General features: G+C 62.1%; 2 protein-coding genes and 1 long non-coding RNA gene across 3 annotated transcripts; 2 read left to right on the forward strand and 1 right to left on the reverse strand.

Moving 5' to 3' along the window:
• The first annotated feature begins 155 nt into the window (after positions 1-155).
• Positions 156-5,515, forward strand: LOC142403816 (putative Kunitz-type serine protease inhibitor). The gene is made up of 6 exons (XM_075490113.1): positions 156-372; positions 2,530-2,700; positions 4,566-4,622; positions 4,747-4,917; positions 5,026-5,079; positions 5,188-5,515. Exons 1-6 carry the CDS (start codon positions 276-278, stop codon positions 5,355-5,357), a joined length of 720 nt encoding a protein of 239 aa, XP_075346228.1. The 5' UTR covers positions 156-275; the 3' UTR covers positions 5,358-5,515.
• Positions 5,516-6,368: 853 nt separating this feature from the next.
• Positions 6,369-7,373, forward strand: LOC142403735 (uncharacterized). Its single transcript, XR_012773682.1, has 3 exons — positions 6,369-6,520; positions 7,091-7,147; positions 7,276-7,373. It is a non-coding gene; the product is annotated as an uncharacterized LOC142403735 (long non-coding RNA).
• A 464-nt stretch (positions 7,374-7,837) lies between these two features.
• LOC142403817 (protein YIF1B-like) lies at positions 7,838-9,654 on the reverse strand. Its single transcript, XM_075490115.1, is given in 12 exon segments — positions 7,838-8,125; positions 8,212-8,279; positions 8,282-8,304; positions 8,426-8,462; positions 8,465-8,539; positions 8,542-8,579; positions 8,702-8,759; positions 8,878-8,956; positions 9,059-9,088; positions 9,090-9,164; positions 9,248-9,501; positions 9,587-9,654. Coding segments are annotated over 11 exon segments (858 nt in total). The 5' UTR covers positions 9,467-9,501; positions 9,587-9,654; the 3' UTR covers positions 7,838-7,969.
• Between the last annotated feature and the right edge of the window lie 6,659 nt (positions 9,655-16,313).

A 16,313-nucleotide genomic window follows, 5' to 3' on the forward strand; every position in this document is an offset into this window, starting at 1 on the left:
ACGGGCGGGGCCTGCGCCCGAGGGGCGGAGCTTGGCGCCGGGGCGGGGCGGAGCTTGGCGCCGGGGCGGGGCGGAGCTTGGCGCCGGGGCGGGGCGGAGCTTGGCGCCGGGGCGGGGCGGAGCTTGGCGCCGGGGCGGGGCGGAGCTTGGCGGCGGGGCCGGGCGCACCTGTGCGCCGCGGGATAGGAGGGGCGGAGCTTGGCGGCGGGGCGGGGCGCACCTGTGTGACGTAGGCGGGCGGGGCGCACCTGTGTGACGCAGCGGCGGCGGCGGCCATGGCGCCTGGGCGGCTCCTCCCGCTGCTGCTGCTGCTCCTGCCCGCGGCCGCCGCCATTGACGCCCGACCCGGCCCCAACGGGTCCCCCCTGCTCGGTAGCGGCCGCCTCCAGGCCCCGGGGCGGGGGGGCTTAAGGGGGGGGCGGCGGCGGACTTTGGGGGCCTTTTGGGGGGAGGCCGCGGCCTCCTGAGGGTCTTTGGGGGGGGGGGGAATCCTGAGGGGGGGCTCAGGGGGTCGCGGTCTTTGAGGGCCCTGAGGGGGTCCCGACCTTGGGGGGGGGGGTCCCCGCCTTGTGAGGGGGGGTTCTGAAGGCTTCTGGGGGGCGGGCTGTGGGTTTGGGGGGTCTGGGGGTCTCTATAAGGGTCGTGGCCTTTGGGGGGGAGACTTAGGGAGAGCCTGAGTGGGGTCACGGGCTTGGGGGGTGAGGCTGGGTCCCTGGGAGTGGCCCTGTGGGGTCACAGCATCAGGGGAGGGTCTCAGAACCCCTCTTAGGAGGGCTCTGGGGGCCAGGCTGTGCGGGGTCGTGGCCTTTTGGGGGGCTCTGGAGGGGTCGTGACCTTAGGGGAAAGGTCTGCGTGGGGTCACGGCCTCGAGGAGTGACCTTGGGTCCCTGGGGGGGGACACTCTGGGGGGGTCTCTAAACCCTCCTGGGGGGGTCCAGGTCCCTATAAGGGGGTCCCCTATAGGGGACCCCCAGGTCCCCCCTTCCCCTTTGGGGAAGGAAGTCTGTGCTCATGGTGGGAGCAGGCCCTGTTCCTCCTTCTCCAGGAAGAGCCTCTGTTCTTTTTTTTTTTTTGTCATTTTTAAACCCAAAAAAGTTCATTGTTCATTCCCTTCACGGGCACGGGGGTGGGGGGAGCCACCCCAGTGGCTCTGGGGAGTTGTGGGGGGGTCAAAAAGGGGTTTTACTCCCCCCCCCCCCCCCCCCCCGAAGTCAACGTGCCATTGCTCCCTCGGCTCCAAACTTCCTCCTCGACGCGAGGAAATCTAGCCCGAGCTCTCCCCGACGCCGCGGGGTTGGTTTTGGGGTGTTTTTACGGGGGTTCAGGGGATTCCCCCCCCCTCACCGTCACAGGATCCGTCCCGCTCCCTCGGGATGAAGCAGCAGCTCTTTCCCCCGGCAAAAATCCGGATCCCGGTTATCCCAACCGACCCCGGCGAGCGGTTGGGAGCCCTCGAGGGAGCGAGTTCGCCCGGTTGCTGCCCTCAAATCTCCGTAAACAGGAAACGACTTGCACTTTTCAACCGAGTTCGTTACCTCGGCGGCTTAACGAGGAAGAAATTTGGGCCCTCCCCAGGCCGCTGGAGTCCGATCCCGCTGGGATTTTCTCTTCCTGAGCCAAAAAAGTGGCTTTTGGGGTTGTTTTGTTTTTTTTTTTTTTTTTTTTAAACATATTTCATCACTTTCAGCTGGAAATCGGGTCCCAGCTGGATAATTTTGCGGCACCTGGAGTGGCCGTGGCCACTGGCCCGGCAAATCCGTGTGCCGCTGGCTCTTTTCCCCCTCTCAAACCTCAGCAGGACCCCAGGAGGTGTATTAATTTGGGGGGGACAGCACATAGAGCCCCCCCAAAACCTCCCCATGGCTCTCAGGGGCTGTACCCCCACCCCGTGATCCCCTTTGGGGTCCCCCCCCACCTTCTCCCGGCCCTCCGGGAAGTTGGTTTCACGAGGAGGGATTTCGGTAAAGCCGGAACTTAGGGATTTAGGCTCGGTTTTGTCTAAAACTGGAAGTTTCTGGCTCTTCGGTTCATTATTATTCTTCTTATTCGGTTTATTATTTGGCTTATTCTTGTCAGTTTATTATTCAGTTTATTCTTGTTATTCGGTTTATTATTTGGCTTATTCTTGTCAGTTTATTCTTAGTGTTCGGTTTATTATTTGGCTTATTCTTGTCAGTTTAGTATTCGGTTTATTCTTAGTATTCGGTTTATTATTTATTATCCTGGTAGATTCACCTTCGCTCCGGACCCGGAGCACCGCTCACTGCCTGATTTCCAGGGGCGCAGGCGGGGGGGGGAGGGCTGATGGGTGGTTTTGGGGGGACAATTCGCCTTCCGGGCTCTGCCTCGTGCCGGCACAGAGCCGGGCTGCCGAGCCGGTAAATCCCTTTTTAGCTGGTAAATCCCTTTCCAGCCAATAAATCCCTTCCAAACCGGGGGGGGGGATTATGTCTGCGCCCCCAAAATTTGGGGAAAGCGGGGTTTGGTTGTGGTGGTTAATGTCTTTTTTTTTTTTTTTCCTCCCGGCAGAGCTCTGCTCGCTGCCCAAGGTGGTGGGACGATGCCGGGCCTCGATGCCGCGGTGGTGGTTCAACGTCACCGGCGGCTCGTGCCAAAGCTTCGTCTTCGGCGGCTGCGAGGGAAACGCCAACAACTTCCTGACGGAGCGGGAATGTCGGGAGAGCTGCGTCCTCGGAGGGGGTAAGGTCACTGCGGGGGGGGACACGTGGTGCCGATCGCGGCCCCGGGGGGATCCGGGGATCATCCCGTCCTACCAAATTGGGTCATTTTGGGGTTTTTTTTATCATTTTGGTGCCAAAGACCCCAAAATAACCCACCAAATTGGGCTATTTTGGAGTTGTTTCTCATTGCTTTGGCATCAAACACCCCAATATAACCCACCAAATTGGGTTATTTCATTGTTTTGGGGCCAAACACCCCAAAATAACCCACCAAATTGGGGTTTTGTTTTTTTTTTTTTTTTACTCTTGGCATCAAACACCCCAAAATAACCCACCAAATTGGATTACTTGGGGGTTTTTAATGTTTTGGTGCCAAACACCCCAAAAAAACCCCACTGAATTGGGCCATTTTGGGGTTTTTTAATCATTTTGGCATCAAACACCCCAAAATAATCCACCAAATTGGGGGGTTTTATCGTTTTGGTGCCAAACACCCCAAAATAACCTACTGAATTGGGCCATTTGGTGGCTTTTTTTTAATTGCTTTGGCATTAAACACCCCAAAATAACCCAATTGGGTCGGTAATTTGGTTTTTTCTTTTATTGTTTTGGTGTCAACCCACCAAATTGCATTATTTTGGGGTATTTGGGGTTTTTTTTTTATTGTTTTGGTGCCAAACACCCCAAAATAACCCACCAAATTGGGCCATTTTGGGTGTGTTGTATCATTTTGGCATCAAACACCCTAAAATAACCCACAAAATTGGGGGTTTTTATTGTTTTGGTGCCAAACACCCCAAAATAACTCACCAAATTGGGCCATTTTGGGTTTTTTTAATCAGTTTGGCATCACACACAGTAAAATAACTCACCAAATTGGGTTATTTTATTGTTTTGGTGCCAAACCCTCCAAAATAACCCAATTTGGTGGGTTACTTAGGGTTTTTTTAAATCACTTTGGCATCAAACACCCCAAAATAACCCACCAAATTGGGTTATTTTACTGTTTTGGTGCCAAACCCCCCTAAATAACCCACCAAATTGGGCTATTTTGGGCTTTTTTTCATTGCTTTGGCATCACACACCCCGAAATAACTCACCAAATTGGGCCATTTTGGGTTTTTTTAATCGGTTTGGCATCACACACAGTAAAATAACTCACCAAATTGGGTTATTTTATTGTTTTGGTGCCAAACCCTCCGAAATAACCCAATTTGGTGGGTTACTTAGAGGTTTTTTTAATCACTTTGGCATCAAACACCCCAAAATAACCCACCAAATTGGGTTATTTTACCGTTTTGGTGCCAAACACCCCTAAATAACCCACCAAATGGGGTTTTGGTTTTTTTTTAATCACTTTGGCATCAAACACCCCAAAATAACCCACCAAATTGGGCCATTTTGGGTTTTTTTTAATCAGTTTGGCATCACACACCCTAAAATAACTCACCAAATTTGGTTATTTTATTGTTTTGGTGCCAAATGCCCCAAAATAACCCACCGAATTGGGTTATTTTACTGTTTTGGTGCCAAACACCCCAAAATAACTCACCAAATTGGGCCATTTTGGGTTTTTTTTAATCAGTTTGGCATCACACACAGTAAAATAACTCACCAAATTGGGTTATTTTATTGTTTTGGTGCCAAACCCTCCAAAATAACCCAATTTGGTGGGTTACTTAGGGTTTTTTTTAATCACTTTGGCATCAAACACCCCAAAATAACCCACCAAATTGGGCCATTTTGGGTTTTTTTTAATCAGTTTGGCATCACACACCCTAAAATAACTCACCAAATTTGGTTATTTTATTGTTTTGGTGCCAAACACCCCAAAATAACCCACCAAATCGGGTCATTTGGGGTTTTTTTTATCATTTTCCCCAGCTTCGAAGAAACCCGGCCATCGCGCCAAGCAGACCGATGCCGACTCCACCTACGACGGTAAAACCTCACCGCGCCGTTCGGCGCTGCCGAATCCTTTCTCCCCTCTGCTTCCTTGGGCAACGCCAGGAGAATTTTGGGGAGGGTCTGCGCTCAACGTACCCCCCCCCTAAATCCCCCGCAGAGCACTGCGCCGTCCCCCGGGTGACCGGCCCGTGCCGTGCCTCCTTCCTGCGCTGGTACTACAGCCCGGCAAACCAAACCTGCCGGCAATTCATCTACGGCGGCTGCCGGGGAAATAAAAACAACTACCAAAATGAAGAGGAATGCTTGAGCCGCTGCGGCCCCAAGCCAGGTGAGGGACAGCGGGACCGTCCCCGAGTGGCCTTGGGGACATCCCTGTGTCCCCCCCCCCCCCCCCCCCCCCCCCGCCCCCGTCTCACTCCAGTTTTCCTCCCCGCAGAAGATACTGGTGGTACCGGTGCCGATTTCCACGGGGATTTCCTCTCTACCGAAGGTAAGCGCTGGCGGGGGCTCCGCTCCCCACCTCCCCTGGTCCCCGCCACCCTCAGGGACATCAGTGACGTCTTTTTTTGGGGGTGTCCCCCCCCCCCCCCACACACAGCGCTGGCACTGGGGGTGCTCCTGGCCATCCTGGCAGCCATTTTGTTGGGTTACGTGACGGATGTCACCCTCAAGACGTGCCGGAGAAAACCGGAGCTGCCGGCGGCAGGAATGGGCTGGAGCCCCGGGGACGACAAGGAATATCTGATGAGCAACGCCTACACCCTCTGAGGGGGGGGTACCCCCTCTTTGTGGACCCCCCCAAGGCGGGAGACCCCCCCAAAATGACTTCTCTGGTGCATTTTGGGCACCTCGCTTGTTCTTTATAATTACTTTTTCTCTTTTTTTTTTTTTCTTTTTTTCAGGGTGGGGGGGTTTTTTTTAGAAAAACAGGGTTGTGGGGAATCATTGGGGGGGGGGTGTTTTTTAAAAGTTGTGTGTGTCCCCCCAAGCACCCCCACCCCCCGGGGGGGGGGGGGGTGGTTTCTCCCCCCTTCCCTGGCCCTTCCCACCCGGATTCAGCACCCCAAGGGAGCCGGGCCCCTCTCCCAGTGATTTTGGGGGGGTCCCAGTGATTTTGGGGGGGGTCCCAGTGATTGGGAGGACCCCATCCCCTTGCTTTTTGGGGGGGGGGGGGGGCACGTGGGGGGTGTTTGCGATCGTTGCGTCAAATCAACCAGATTTAGGATTTAATTATTAATTTTGGGGGTGTTGGGTTTTTTTTATACGTTACGGGGATTATTTTTTTTTTTTCTCAATAAAGGGAGATGTCAACCACCCTCAGGGGGGGCTTGGGATTCTTGAGGTGGGTGGGGGGCACCCCAAAAGCACCTGGGGAGGGGGGGGCTGAGGGGCTCAAACTTGGTGTGTGTGGGGGGGAGCTCTTTGATGGGGCTGGGACCCCCCAAGCCTGGATGAGGCCCCTTTTGTTGGGGAGGGAGGGCCCAAAATGGGGTGCAGGTGTTGAGGGGGGGGGCACTGGCACCCCCTCCTGTGCACCCCAAATCTGCCAGCTCAGCGAGGACAAACCCTGCGGCCCTGCCCTGGTGCCGGCTGAGCCGGATCCAGGACACACCCTGGGGGGGGGGAGTTGGGGTTCCCCCCATTCCCCCCCCACCTTCTAGGGAAAATTGGGGTGCTGGGGGGGGGGATAAGGGATAGAACTGTCCCTGGTTTAGGTGGGGGGTCCTGAACCTTGCCCCACCCCCCCCCTTTCACCCAAATATTGGGACCCCACCCCCCCGGGAGGTGCCGCCCACAGGGCAAGGGTCCCCCCCTCGCCCCGCCCCACGCACCCATAAAATCGGGGGGGGGCCGGGGCGACGCCGCAGCCGCTGGCAGCTCCCCCCACCATGGACAAGCAGCACCACAAGGAGCCGGGCAAGAAGCACAAGGTGAGGGGCTGCGTCGACCCCCCCGGGACCCCCCCCCCAACCTGGGACCCCCATGACACTCCCCCCTCAGCCTGGGACCCCCGTGATGCCACCCCCCCCCCCCCCCCAAGTTGGGAACCTCCACAGCACTGGGACCCCAAACCTTGTCACCCCATAGCCCCAGGACCCCCCCCCCCAGACACAGATACCCCCCCACCAGCCTGGGGACCCCCCCCCTTATGCCCCTGGGCACCCCAGGGCCCCCCCCCGAACCTGGGGACCCCCAAAGCCCCTATCCCCCCTCTGCTCTAGGGCCCCCCATGGCATCAGGGACCCCTTCCTCAGCACCCCCACAGCTCAGGGACCCCCCCAGTCCCTGAGCCCCCACCTCACAGCTTGGGGACCACTCCCCCCCCATGAACTGGGGACCCCAATATCCCAGAACCCCCATGGGACCCAGACACCCCCTCCCCCCCCTGCCCCCAAGCCTGGGGACCCCCACGGCACCAGGGTCCCACACCCTGGGCACCCCACACCCTGCTGGGTGGGGGGGCACCCCAGGGGCCCCCCCAACTTCCCCCCCCCCCCCAGGATGGCCACTCCTCCGACTCCTCCAGTTCCAGCTCCAGCTCTGACGATGAGGGGAAGGTAAGGACAGAGACCCCCTCCCCCTGCACCCCACAACCCTCCCCCTGCACCCCAAAACCACCCCCGGGCTGTCCCCTGCACCCCATGGGGGGGTCACACAGCCCTGTGTGCCCCCCCCCCCCCCGCAGCACCACGGCCCCGGCCACGAGCACAAAAAAAAGGAGAAACTGCACAAGAAACCCAAGGAGAAGAAGAAGGAGAAGAAAAGTCACTGAGGGGGGGGACAGGAGGTGACAGGAGGGTGACAGGGGGGTGACAAAGCCCCCCCCCCCCCCCCCCCCCCGCTGTGTCACCCCCTCCCTTCCCGCTAATAAAGGGCTCGAAGGCGTCACCAGCGCCAGAGCAAAGTCCACGGGTGTCACGCCCTGGTGTCACTGGGTGGGTGGGGACACGGGAGACAAAGCCCCAGGGGTGCACCCCCCCCCCAGCACCCCAAAATCCTGAGGGGGGGGGGCCTGGAAGGAGGAGACCCCAAAATCTGGTGGCTTTAGCTTGGGGGGGGACGGACAACAACACACCCCTCAAGGGATGCTGCACCCCAAAAACCAACACCCATGACATTGAGTGGGGGTCCCCAATATCCAAAGCCCCCCCAAAAGTGGGGGTGTGCCCCCCAAAAGTGGGGTAACCCCCCCAAAAGTGGGGTAACCCCCCCCCCCAAAAAAAAAACAGGGTATGGACACACACGCGCACTGCGCTTCCCCGGGCAGCGTTTATTGAAGCAGCCGAGGGCAAAGCGGGGTTTTGGGGGCAAAGTAGGGTTTTGGGGGGGCACAAAGTGGGGTTTGGGGGGGTAAAGTGGGGTTCGGGGGGGCCCCCCCCTCACCTGAGGAGGTGGTAGGTGAGCCAGTACATGAAGAGGGGCTGGGCGGCGGCGATGGCCATGGTCAAGTACATGCGCAGTTGGTTCTTGGCCCCTCGCACCAGCACCCCCTCGGCCGCCGCCTCCGACAGCAGCTTCAGCCGCAGCGTCCTGATCTGGGCACACCAAAAAAAGGGGGTGAAACCCCCCAAAAAAACACCACTCCCCCCCCCCCCCCCCTTTCCCCCCCCCCTTCTTTTACCATGAAGACAAAGATGCTGAGGCAGCACCAGCTCAGCACCACGTAATAACCGGTCCGGCCGAAGAGGAGCCGGAGATGAGGCCGATGATCATCCTGCCATCACCGGGTTGGGGGGGGGGGGTTCAGGTTATTGGGGTGCAGCTCTCCCCCCCCCTAAAAACCCACCACCCCCAAAACCCCCCTTTTCCAGCCCCCTCCCCCCTAAACCTCTCACCCCACGTATTTGTAGCCGGCGAAGGCGAGGAGGTCGATGTGGTGAGGTCGGTGTTGACGGTGACGAGGTAGAGGCTGAAGAGGACGGCCAGCACCTCCACGATCAGCCAGGCAGCGCCGAGCTCGCCTGCAAGCCCAGGCTGTCGGGGGAGAATCTGGAAGGGGGGGGGACCCTCAAATTTTAGGGGGGGCACCTCAAATTTTGGGCAGGCACAGCTTTGCCTGCAACCCCCCCCCCCTTTTTTTTTTTTTTCCAAGGGCACGACAGCGTCCTCACCTGTTTTGGGTGCCCAGCGCCAAACCGGCGACGAGGATGTAGGTGATGAAGGCCATCACTGTGGGGGGGGGGGGGATGTGTCACTGAGGGGGGGGGGACACCGGGGACCGGGGGGGGGGGGGGGGGGGCGGGGGGGGGTGTGTCCCCGGAGTGGGGGGGACGGGACACAAACGTACCCGGGATGTAAAGATCGGGAGCGTTGACATCGAAACGGGGGGCGACCGGGGCGTCCTGCTGGTACCTCACCTGCCAGTCCTTGGGGGGGGGGGACGGACACACACGCACCGTTAGGGCCCCCCCCAGCTCCCGGTACCGGCCCCCCCCAGCCCCCGGTACCGGCCCCCCCCCCCCCCTCACCTGATGCGCAAAGGGGAAGACGAGGAGCCCCCAGTTTCCTCCCCACGTAGACGGTGTCCACGGCGAAGTAATACTTCAGCCTCCCCACCGGGATGAACCGGTCGAGCTGTGGGGGTTAAAAAAACCGGGAGGGGTCCCGGTAACCGGCCACGCAGCCCCGTGTCCCGTCCCACCCCCGGTGCCACTCACGTTGCGGTCCACGATGTCGCGGCCCTGGCTGGCCAGGCTGCTGCCGTAGGCCACGGCCAGGCTGGACACCGGTTCGCTCAGGAAGGAAGCGGGAGGTGGGTACGGGGAGGAGGAGGAAGAAGAGGAGGCGGGCGGCGGTGCCCCGTAGCCCCGGCCCGGGTGGGCCCCGCCGCCTCCCGCCGCGCTGGTATCATCGAAGAGAGGGTGGGGATCCGCCATACGCGGCGCCGCCGCCGGTACCCGGCGTTTGGGGGCTGCGGGGAGAGGAGGGGTGAGGCCGGTGGGGGGGGGGGGGGGGTCAGGACCGGGACCGGCCGCCCCCCCCCCCGCCGCGCTCACGGTGCCGCGTCCGCCCCGTCCAGCTCCATCCCGCTGCCGCGTCTCCTTCTTCCGCTTCCGCCAGCCGCCGCGTCACGTGCCCCCCCGCGGCACCGCTCTGATTGGACCGCCCTGCCGGAAGTCGTTGGCGAGCGGCGCCACCGCCCCGCCTGGCTGCCGCCCCAGTACTGGCAGGTGACCGGAAGCGAGGTAAGGGAAGGGGAGGAGCCCGGGACGCCGTGCCCGGCCTCAAGATGGCGCCCTGCCCGACCTGGTGTTGCCATGGCGACGGAGTAGGCCTGGGTGGGGCCTGGTGGCCCACGGGCCTGGTGGTCCCCACGCTGTCCCCAGGGCCTGGTGTCATGGGCCACGGCGCTGGCCATGGTGTCCCCAGGGCCGTGGTGTCACCAGGGATGTCCCCAGGGCCATGGTGTCATGGCCACGGCGCTGGCCATGGTGTCCCCAGGGCCGTGGTGTCCCAAGGGGTGTCCACAGGGGCCACAGCGTCATGGCCACGAGGATGGCGTGGTGGCCGTGATGTCCCTATGGCCGTGGTGTCATGGCTACAGGGCTGGCCATGGTGGCCAAGGTGTCCCCAGGGACATGGTGTCATGGCCACGGGGCTGGCCATGGTAGCCATGGTGTCCCCAGGGCCATGGGGTCCTCAGAGATGTTCCCAGAGCCATGGTGTCATGGCCACAGGGCTGGTCATGGTGGCCACGTTGTGCCCAGGGCCGTGACGTCCCCAGAGATGTCCCCCAGGGCTGTGGTGTCATGGCCGCGGGGCTGGCCATGGTGGCCATGGTGTCTCCAGGGCCTTGATGTCCCCAGAGATGTCTGGTGTCATGGCCACAGGGCTGGCCATGGGGGCCATGGTGTCTCCAGGGCCTTGATGTCCCCAGAGATGTCCCCAGAGCCGTGATGTCACGGCCACAGGACTGGCCGGCGTGTCCCCAGGGCCTTGATGTCCCCAGAGATGTCCCCAGGACCATGGTGTCATGGCCACAGGCTGGCCATGGTGACCGTGGTGTCCCGAGGGCCACAAAGTCATGGCCATGGGGCTGGCCGGGGTGTCCCCAGGGCCATGAGGTCCCCGTGGTGTCCCCAAGGCCATGGTGTCATGGCCACAGGCTGGCCATGGTCGCCATGGTGTCTCCAGGGCCTTGATGTCCCCAGAGATGTCCCCAGGACCATGATGACATGGCCCCAGGGCTGGCCATGATGACCATGGTGTCTCCAGGGCCTTGATGTCCCCAGAGGTGTCCCCAGGACCATGGTGTCATGGCCACAGGACTGGCCATGGTGTCTCCAGGGCCTTGATGTCCCCAGAGATGTCCCCAGAGCCATGATGTCACGGCCACAGGACTGGCCGGGGTGTCCCCAGGGCCGTGAGGTCCCCGTGGTGTCCCCAAGGCCATGGTGTCATGGCCACAGGCTGGCCATGGTGGCCATGGTGTCTCCAGGGCCTTGATGTCCCCAGAGATGTCCCCAGGACCATGGTGTCATGGCCACAGGACTGGCCATGGTGTCTCCAGGGCCTTGATGTCCCCAGAGATGTCCCCAGAGCCGTGATGTCACGGCCACAGGACTGGCCGGGGTGTCCCCAGGGCCGTGAGGTCCCCGTGGTGTCCCCAAGGCCATGGTGTCATGGCCACAGGCTGGCCATGGTGGCCATGGTGTCTCCAGGGCCTTGATGTCCCCAGAGGTGTCCCCAGGACCATGGTGTCATGGCCACAGGACTGGCCATGGTGTCTCCAGGGCCTTGATGTCCCCAGAGATGTTCCCAGAGCCATGATGTCACGGCCACAGGACTGGCCGGGTGTCCCCAGGGCCATGAGGTCCCTGTGGTGTCCCCAAGGCCATGGTGTCATGGCCGCATGGCTGGCCATGGTGGCCATGGTGTCTCCAGGGCCTTGATGTCCCCAGAGATGTCCCCAGGACCATGGTGTCATGGCCACAGGGCTGGCCATGGTGACCGTGGTGTCCCCAGGGCCACAAAGTCATGGCCATGGGGCTGGCCGGGGTGTCCCCAGGGCCGTGAGGTCCCCGTGGTGTCCCCAAGGCCATGGTGTCATGGCCACAGGCTGGCCATGGTGGCCATGGTGTCTCCAGGGCCTTGATGTCCCCAGAGATGTCCCCAGAGCCATGATGTCACGGCCAAAGGACTGGCTGGGGTGTCCCCAGGGCCATGAGGTCCCCGTGGTGTCCCCAAGGCCATGGTGTCATGGCCACAGGGCTGACCATGGTGACCGTGGTGTCCCCAGGGCCACAAAGTCATGGCCATGGGGCTGGCCGGGGTGTCCCCAGGGCCATGAGGTCCCCGTGGTGTCCCCAAGGCCATGGTGTCATGGCCACAGGCTGGCCATGGTCGCCATGGTGTCTCCAGGGCCTTGATGTCCCCAGAGGTGTCCCCAGGACCATGGTGTCATGGCCACAGGACTGGCCATGGTGTCTCCAGGGCCTTGATGTCCCCAGAGATGTCCCCAGGACCATGGTGTCATGGCCACAGGCTGGCCATGGTGGCCATGGTGTCTCCAGGGCCTTGATGTCCCCAGAGATGTCCCCAGAGCCATGATGTCACGGCCACAGGACTGGCCGGCGTGTCCCCAGGGCCTTGATGTCCCCAGAGATGTCCCCAGGACCATGGTGTCATGGCCCCAGGGCTGGCCATGGTGGCCATGGTGTCTCCAGGGCTTGATGTCCCCAGAGGTGTCCCCAGGACCATGGTGTCATGGCCACAGGACTGGCCATGGTGTCTCCAGGGCCTTGATGTCCCCAGAGATGTCCCCAGGACCATGGTGTCATGGCCACAGGCTGGCCATGGTGGCCATGGTGTCTCCAGGGCCTTGATGTCCCCAGAGATGTCCCCAGGACCATGGTGTCATGGCCACAGGCTGGCCATGGTGGCCGCGTGTCCCCAGGGCCTTGATGTCCCCAGAGATGTCCCCAGGACCATGGTGTCATGGCCACAGGGCTGGCCATGGTGGCCATGGTGTCTCCAGGGCCTTGATGTCCCAGAGATGTCCCCAGAGCCGTGATGTCACGGCCACAGGACTGGCCGGCGTGTCCCCAGGGCCGTGAGGTCCCCGTGGTGTCCCCAAGGCCACGGCGTCATGGCCGCACGGCTGGCCATGGTGGCCATGGTGTCTCCAGGGCCTTGATGTCCCCAGAGATGTCCCCAGAGCCATGATGTCATGGCCACAGGACTGGCCATGGTGTCTCCAGGGCCTTGATGTCCCCAGAGATGTCCCCAGGACCATGGTGTCATGGCCACAGGACTGGCCATGGTGTCTCCAGGGCCTTGATGTCCCCAGAGATGTCGCCAGGACCATGGTGTCATGGCCACAGGGCTGGCCATGGTGGCCATGGTGTCTCCAGGGCCTTGATGTCCCCAGAGATGTCCCCAGGACCATGGTGTCATGGCCACAGGGCTGGCCATGGTGGCCATGGTGTCTCCAGGGCCTTGATGTCCCCAGAGATGTCCCCAGAGCCGTGATGTCACGGCCACAGGACTGGCCGGCGTGTCCCCAGGGCCGTGAGGTCCCCGTGGTGTCCCCAAGGCCACGGCGTCATGGCCACACGGCTGGCCATGGTGGCCATGGTGTCTCCAGGGCCTTGATGTCCCCAGAGATGTCCCCAGGACCATGGTTTCATGGCCCCAGGGCTGGCCATGGTGGCCAAGGTGTCTCCAGGGCCTTGATGTCCACAGAGATGTCCCCAGAGCCATGATGTCACGGCCACAGGACTGGCCGGGCGTGTCCCCAGGGCCTTGATGTCCCCAGAGATGTCCCCAGGACCATGGCCACAGGGCTGACCATGGTGACCGTGGTGTCCCCAGGCCACAAAGTCATGGCCATGGGGCTGGCCGGGGTGTCCCCAGGGCCATGAGGTCCCCGTGGTGTCCCAAGGCCATGGTGTCATGGCCACAGGATGGCCATGGTGGCCATGGTGTCTCCAGGGCCTTGATGTCCCCAGAGATGTCCCCAGGACCATGATGACATGGCCCCAGGGCTGGCCATGATGGCCATGGTGTCTCCAGGGCCTTGATGTCCCCAGAGGTGTCCCCAGGACCATGGTGTCATGGCCACAGGACTGGCCATGGTGTCTCCAGGGCCTTGATGTCCCCAGAGATGTCCCCAGGACCATGGTGTCATGGCCACAGGCTGGCCATGGTGGCCATGGTGTCTCCAGGGCCTTGATGTCCCCAGAGATGTCCCCAGAGCCGTGATGTCACGGCCACAGGACTGGCCGGCGTGTCCCCAGGGCCGTGAGGTCCCCGTGGTGTCCCCAAGGCCACGGCGTCATGGCCCCAGGGCTGGCAGCGGGGGGTCCCCGGTGTCCCCAAGGTGTCATCGTCCCCGTCCCTGCAGCCCGCGGAGGCCGGGCGGGGTCCACCGCGGCCTCGTCCCCACCCGTCCCCCCCAGGACCCCCGCGTGGGTGTCACCGCCGTGTCCCCCCCCCCCCCCCCCCGGCCGCTGACGTCACCGGGGCGGCCGCGGGAGGAAACCGCCGGTCCCGTGGCAGCGCGTGACGGTCCCATGACTGATACGGGGGCGCTGGCGGCGGCGGGGGGGGGGGACACGGACGGACACACGGACACACGGACACACGGACACCCCCTCTGTCTGTCAGGGGGTGACCCGGGGGGGGGGGGGGGGCGGTTCGTGCCCCCCGCCTTGGCCTGGTGCCTGCTGACCAGTAAAACCAGTTGCACCCCAGTACTGGGCACTCCCAGTAGGACCCCAATGTCTCAGCCACATCCCGGAACTGGGCACCCCAGTTGCATCCCAGTATGGGTCACCCCAGTTGCATCCCAGTACTGGGCACCCCAGTTGCATCCCAGTATGGGTCACCCCAGTTGCATCCCAGTACTGGGCACGCCAGTAGGATCCCAATGTCCCAGTTGCACCCCGCTACTGGGCACCCCAGTTGCATTCCAGTATCGGTCACCCCAGTTGCACCCTGGTACTGTTCAGCCCAGTTGCAGCCCAATCCCCCAGTTGCACCCCGCTACTGGGCACCCCAGTTGCATCCCAGTATCAGGCACCTCAGTTGCATCCCAGTATGGGTCACCCCAGTTGCATCCCAGTATCAGGCACCCCAGTTGCACCCCAGTACTGGGCACCCCAGTAGGACCCCAATGTCCCAGTTGCACCCCGCTACTGGGCACCCCAGTTGCATTCCAGTATCGGTCACCCCAGTTGCATCCCAGTATGGGTCACCCCAGTTGCACCCCAGTACTGGGCACCCCAGTAGGATCCCAATGTCCCAGTTGCACCCTGCTACTGGGCACCCCAGTTGCATCCCAGTATTGGTCACCTCAGTTGCATCCCAGTATCAGGCACCCAGTTGCATCCCAGTACTGGGCACCCCAGTAGGACCCCAATGTCCCAGTTGCACCCCGCTACTGGGCACCCCAGTTGCATCCCAGTATCAGGCACCTCAGTTGCATCCCAGTATGGGTCACCCCAGTTGCACCCAGTACTGGTCACCCCAGTTGCATCCCAGTATTGGTCACCCCAGTTGCAACCCAGTATCAGGCACCCCAGTTGCACCCTGATACTGGTCAGCCCAGTTGCAGCCCAATCCCCCAGTTGCACCCCAGTACTGGGCACCCCAGTAGGATCCCAATGTCCCAGTTGCCCCCCCATTACTGGTCACCCCAGTTACCTCTCGTTACTGGTCACCCAGTTACACCCCAACACCCCAGTTACCCCCCGTTACTGGTCACCCAGTTACACCCCAACACCCCAGTTGCCCCCCATTACTGGTCACCCCAGTTACCTCTCGTTACTGGTCACCCTGACACCCCAGTTGCCCCCCCCATTACTGGTCACCCCAGTTACCTCTCGTTACTGGTCACCCCAACACCCCAGTTGCCCCCCCCATTACTGGTCACCCCAGTTACCTCTTGTTACTGGTCACCCCAGTTACCCCCCAACACCCCAGTTACCCCCCATTACTGGTCACCCCAGTTACCTCTCCTTACTGGTCACCCCAGTTACACCCCAACACCCCAGTTACCCCCCGTTACTGGTCACCCCAGTTACACCCCAACACCCCAGTTACCCCCCAATACTGGTCACCCCAGTTACCTCTCGTTACTGGTCACCCCAGTTACCCCCCGTTACTGGTCACCCCAGTTACACCCCGTCCCCCCCCCGTCCCCCCCCCCCCCCGCCCCCCGGGGCGGGTCCCGGTGTGACCAGAGGCTGCGGTGATGGGCGCGGAGCCGGGGCGGCCAGAGGCGACGGTGATGGGCGCGGCGTGGGGCCGGAACCGGGGCGGCCGGAGGCTACGGTGAGGGGCGTGGGGCAAGGACCGGGAGGAGGAGGAGGGGGGGGGGGCGGTGAAGGGCCCGAGGCCCGAGGCTACGGTGAGGGGCGCGGGGCCATGGGGCGCGGCGCGGTGCTGCTGGCGATCGCTTACGCGGGGCTGCTGCTGCTGGGAGCCCTGGGGCTGCAGGCGCTGGAGGGGACCCCCGGGACCCCCCGAAACCCCGGGACCCCCAACTCCTCCGAGTGGGACCTCGCCACCGCCCTCCTCTTCGTCACCACCCTCCTCACCACCGTGGGTAAGGGCAGCACCCCGGGGGGGCAGCGGGACCCCCATAAAATCTGGGACCCGCCCCCCCGGGGGGGCAGCGGGGACCCCTGGGACCCCCATAAAATCTGGGACCCCCCCGGGGGGCAGCGGGACCCCCGGGACACCCATAAAATGTGGGACCCCCCGGGGGGAAGCTGGACC

Source organism: Mycteria americana, unplaced genomic scaffold (genome assembly GCF_035582795.1).
Source record: "Mycteria americana isolate JAX WOST 10 ecotype Jacksonville Zoo and Gardens unplaced genomic scaffold, USCA_MyAme_1.0 Scaffold_43, whole genome shotgun sequence".
Taxonomy (NCBI): domain Eukaryota; kingdom Metazoa; phylum Chordata; class Aves; order Ciconiiformes; family Ciconiidae; genus Mycteria; species Mycteria americana.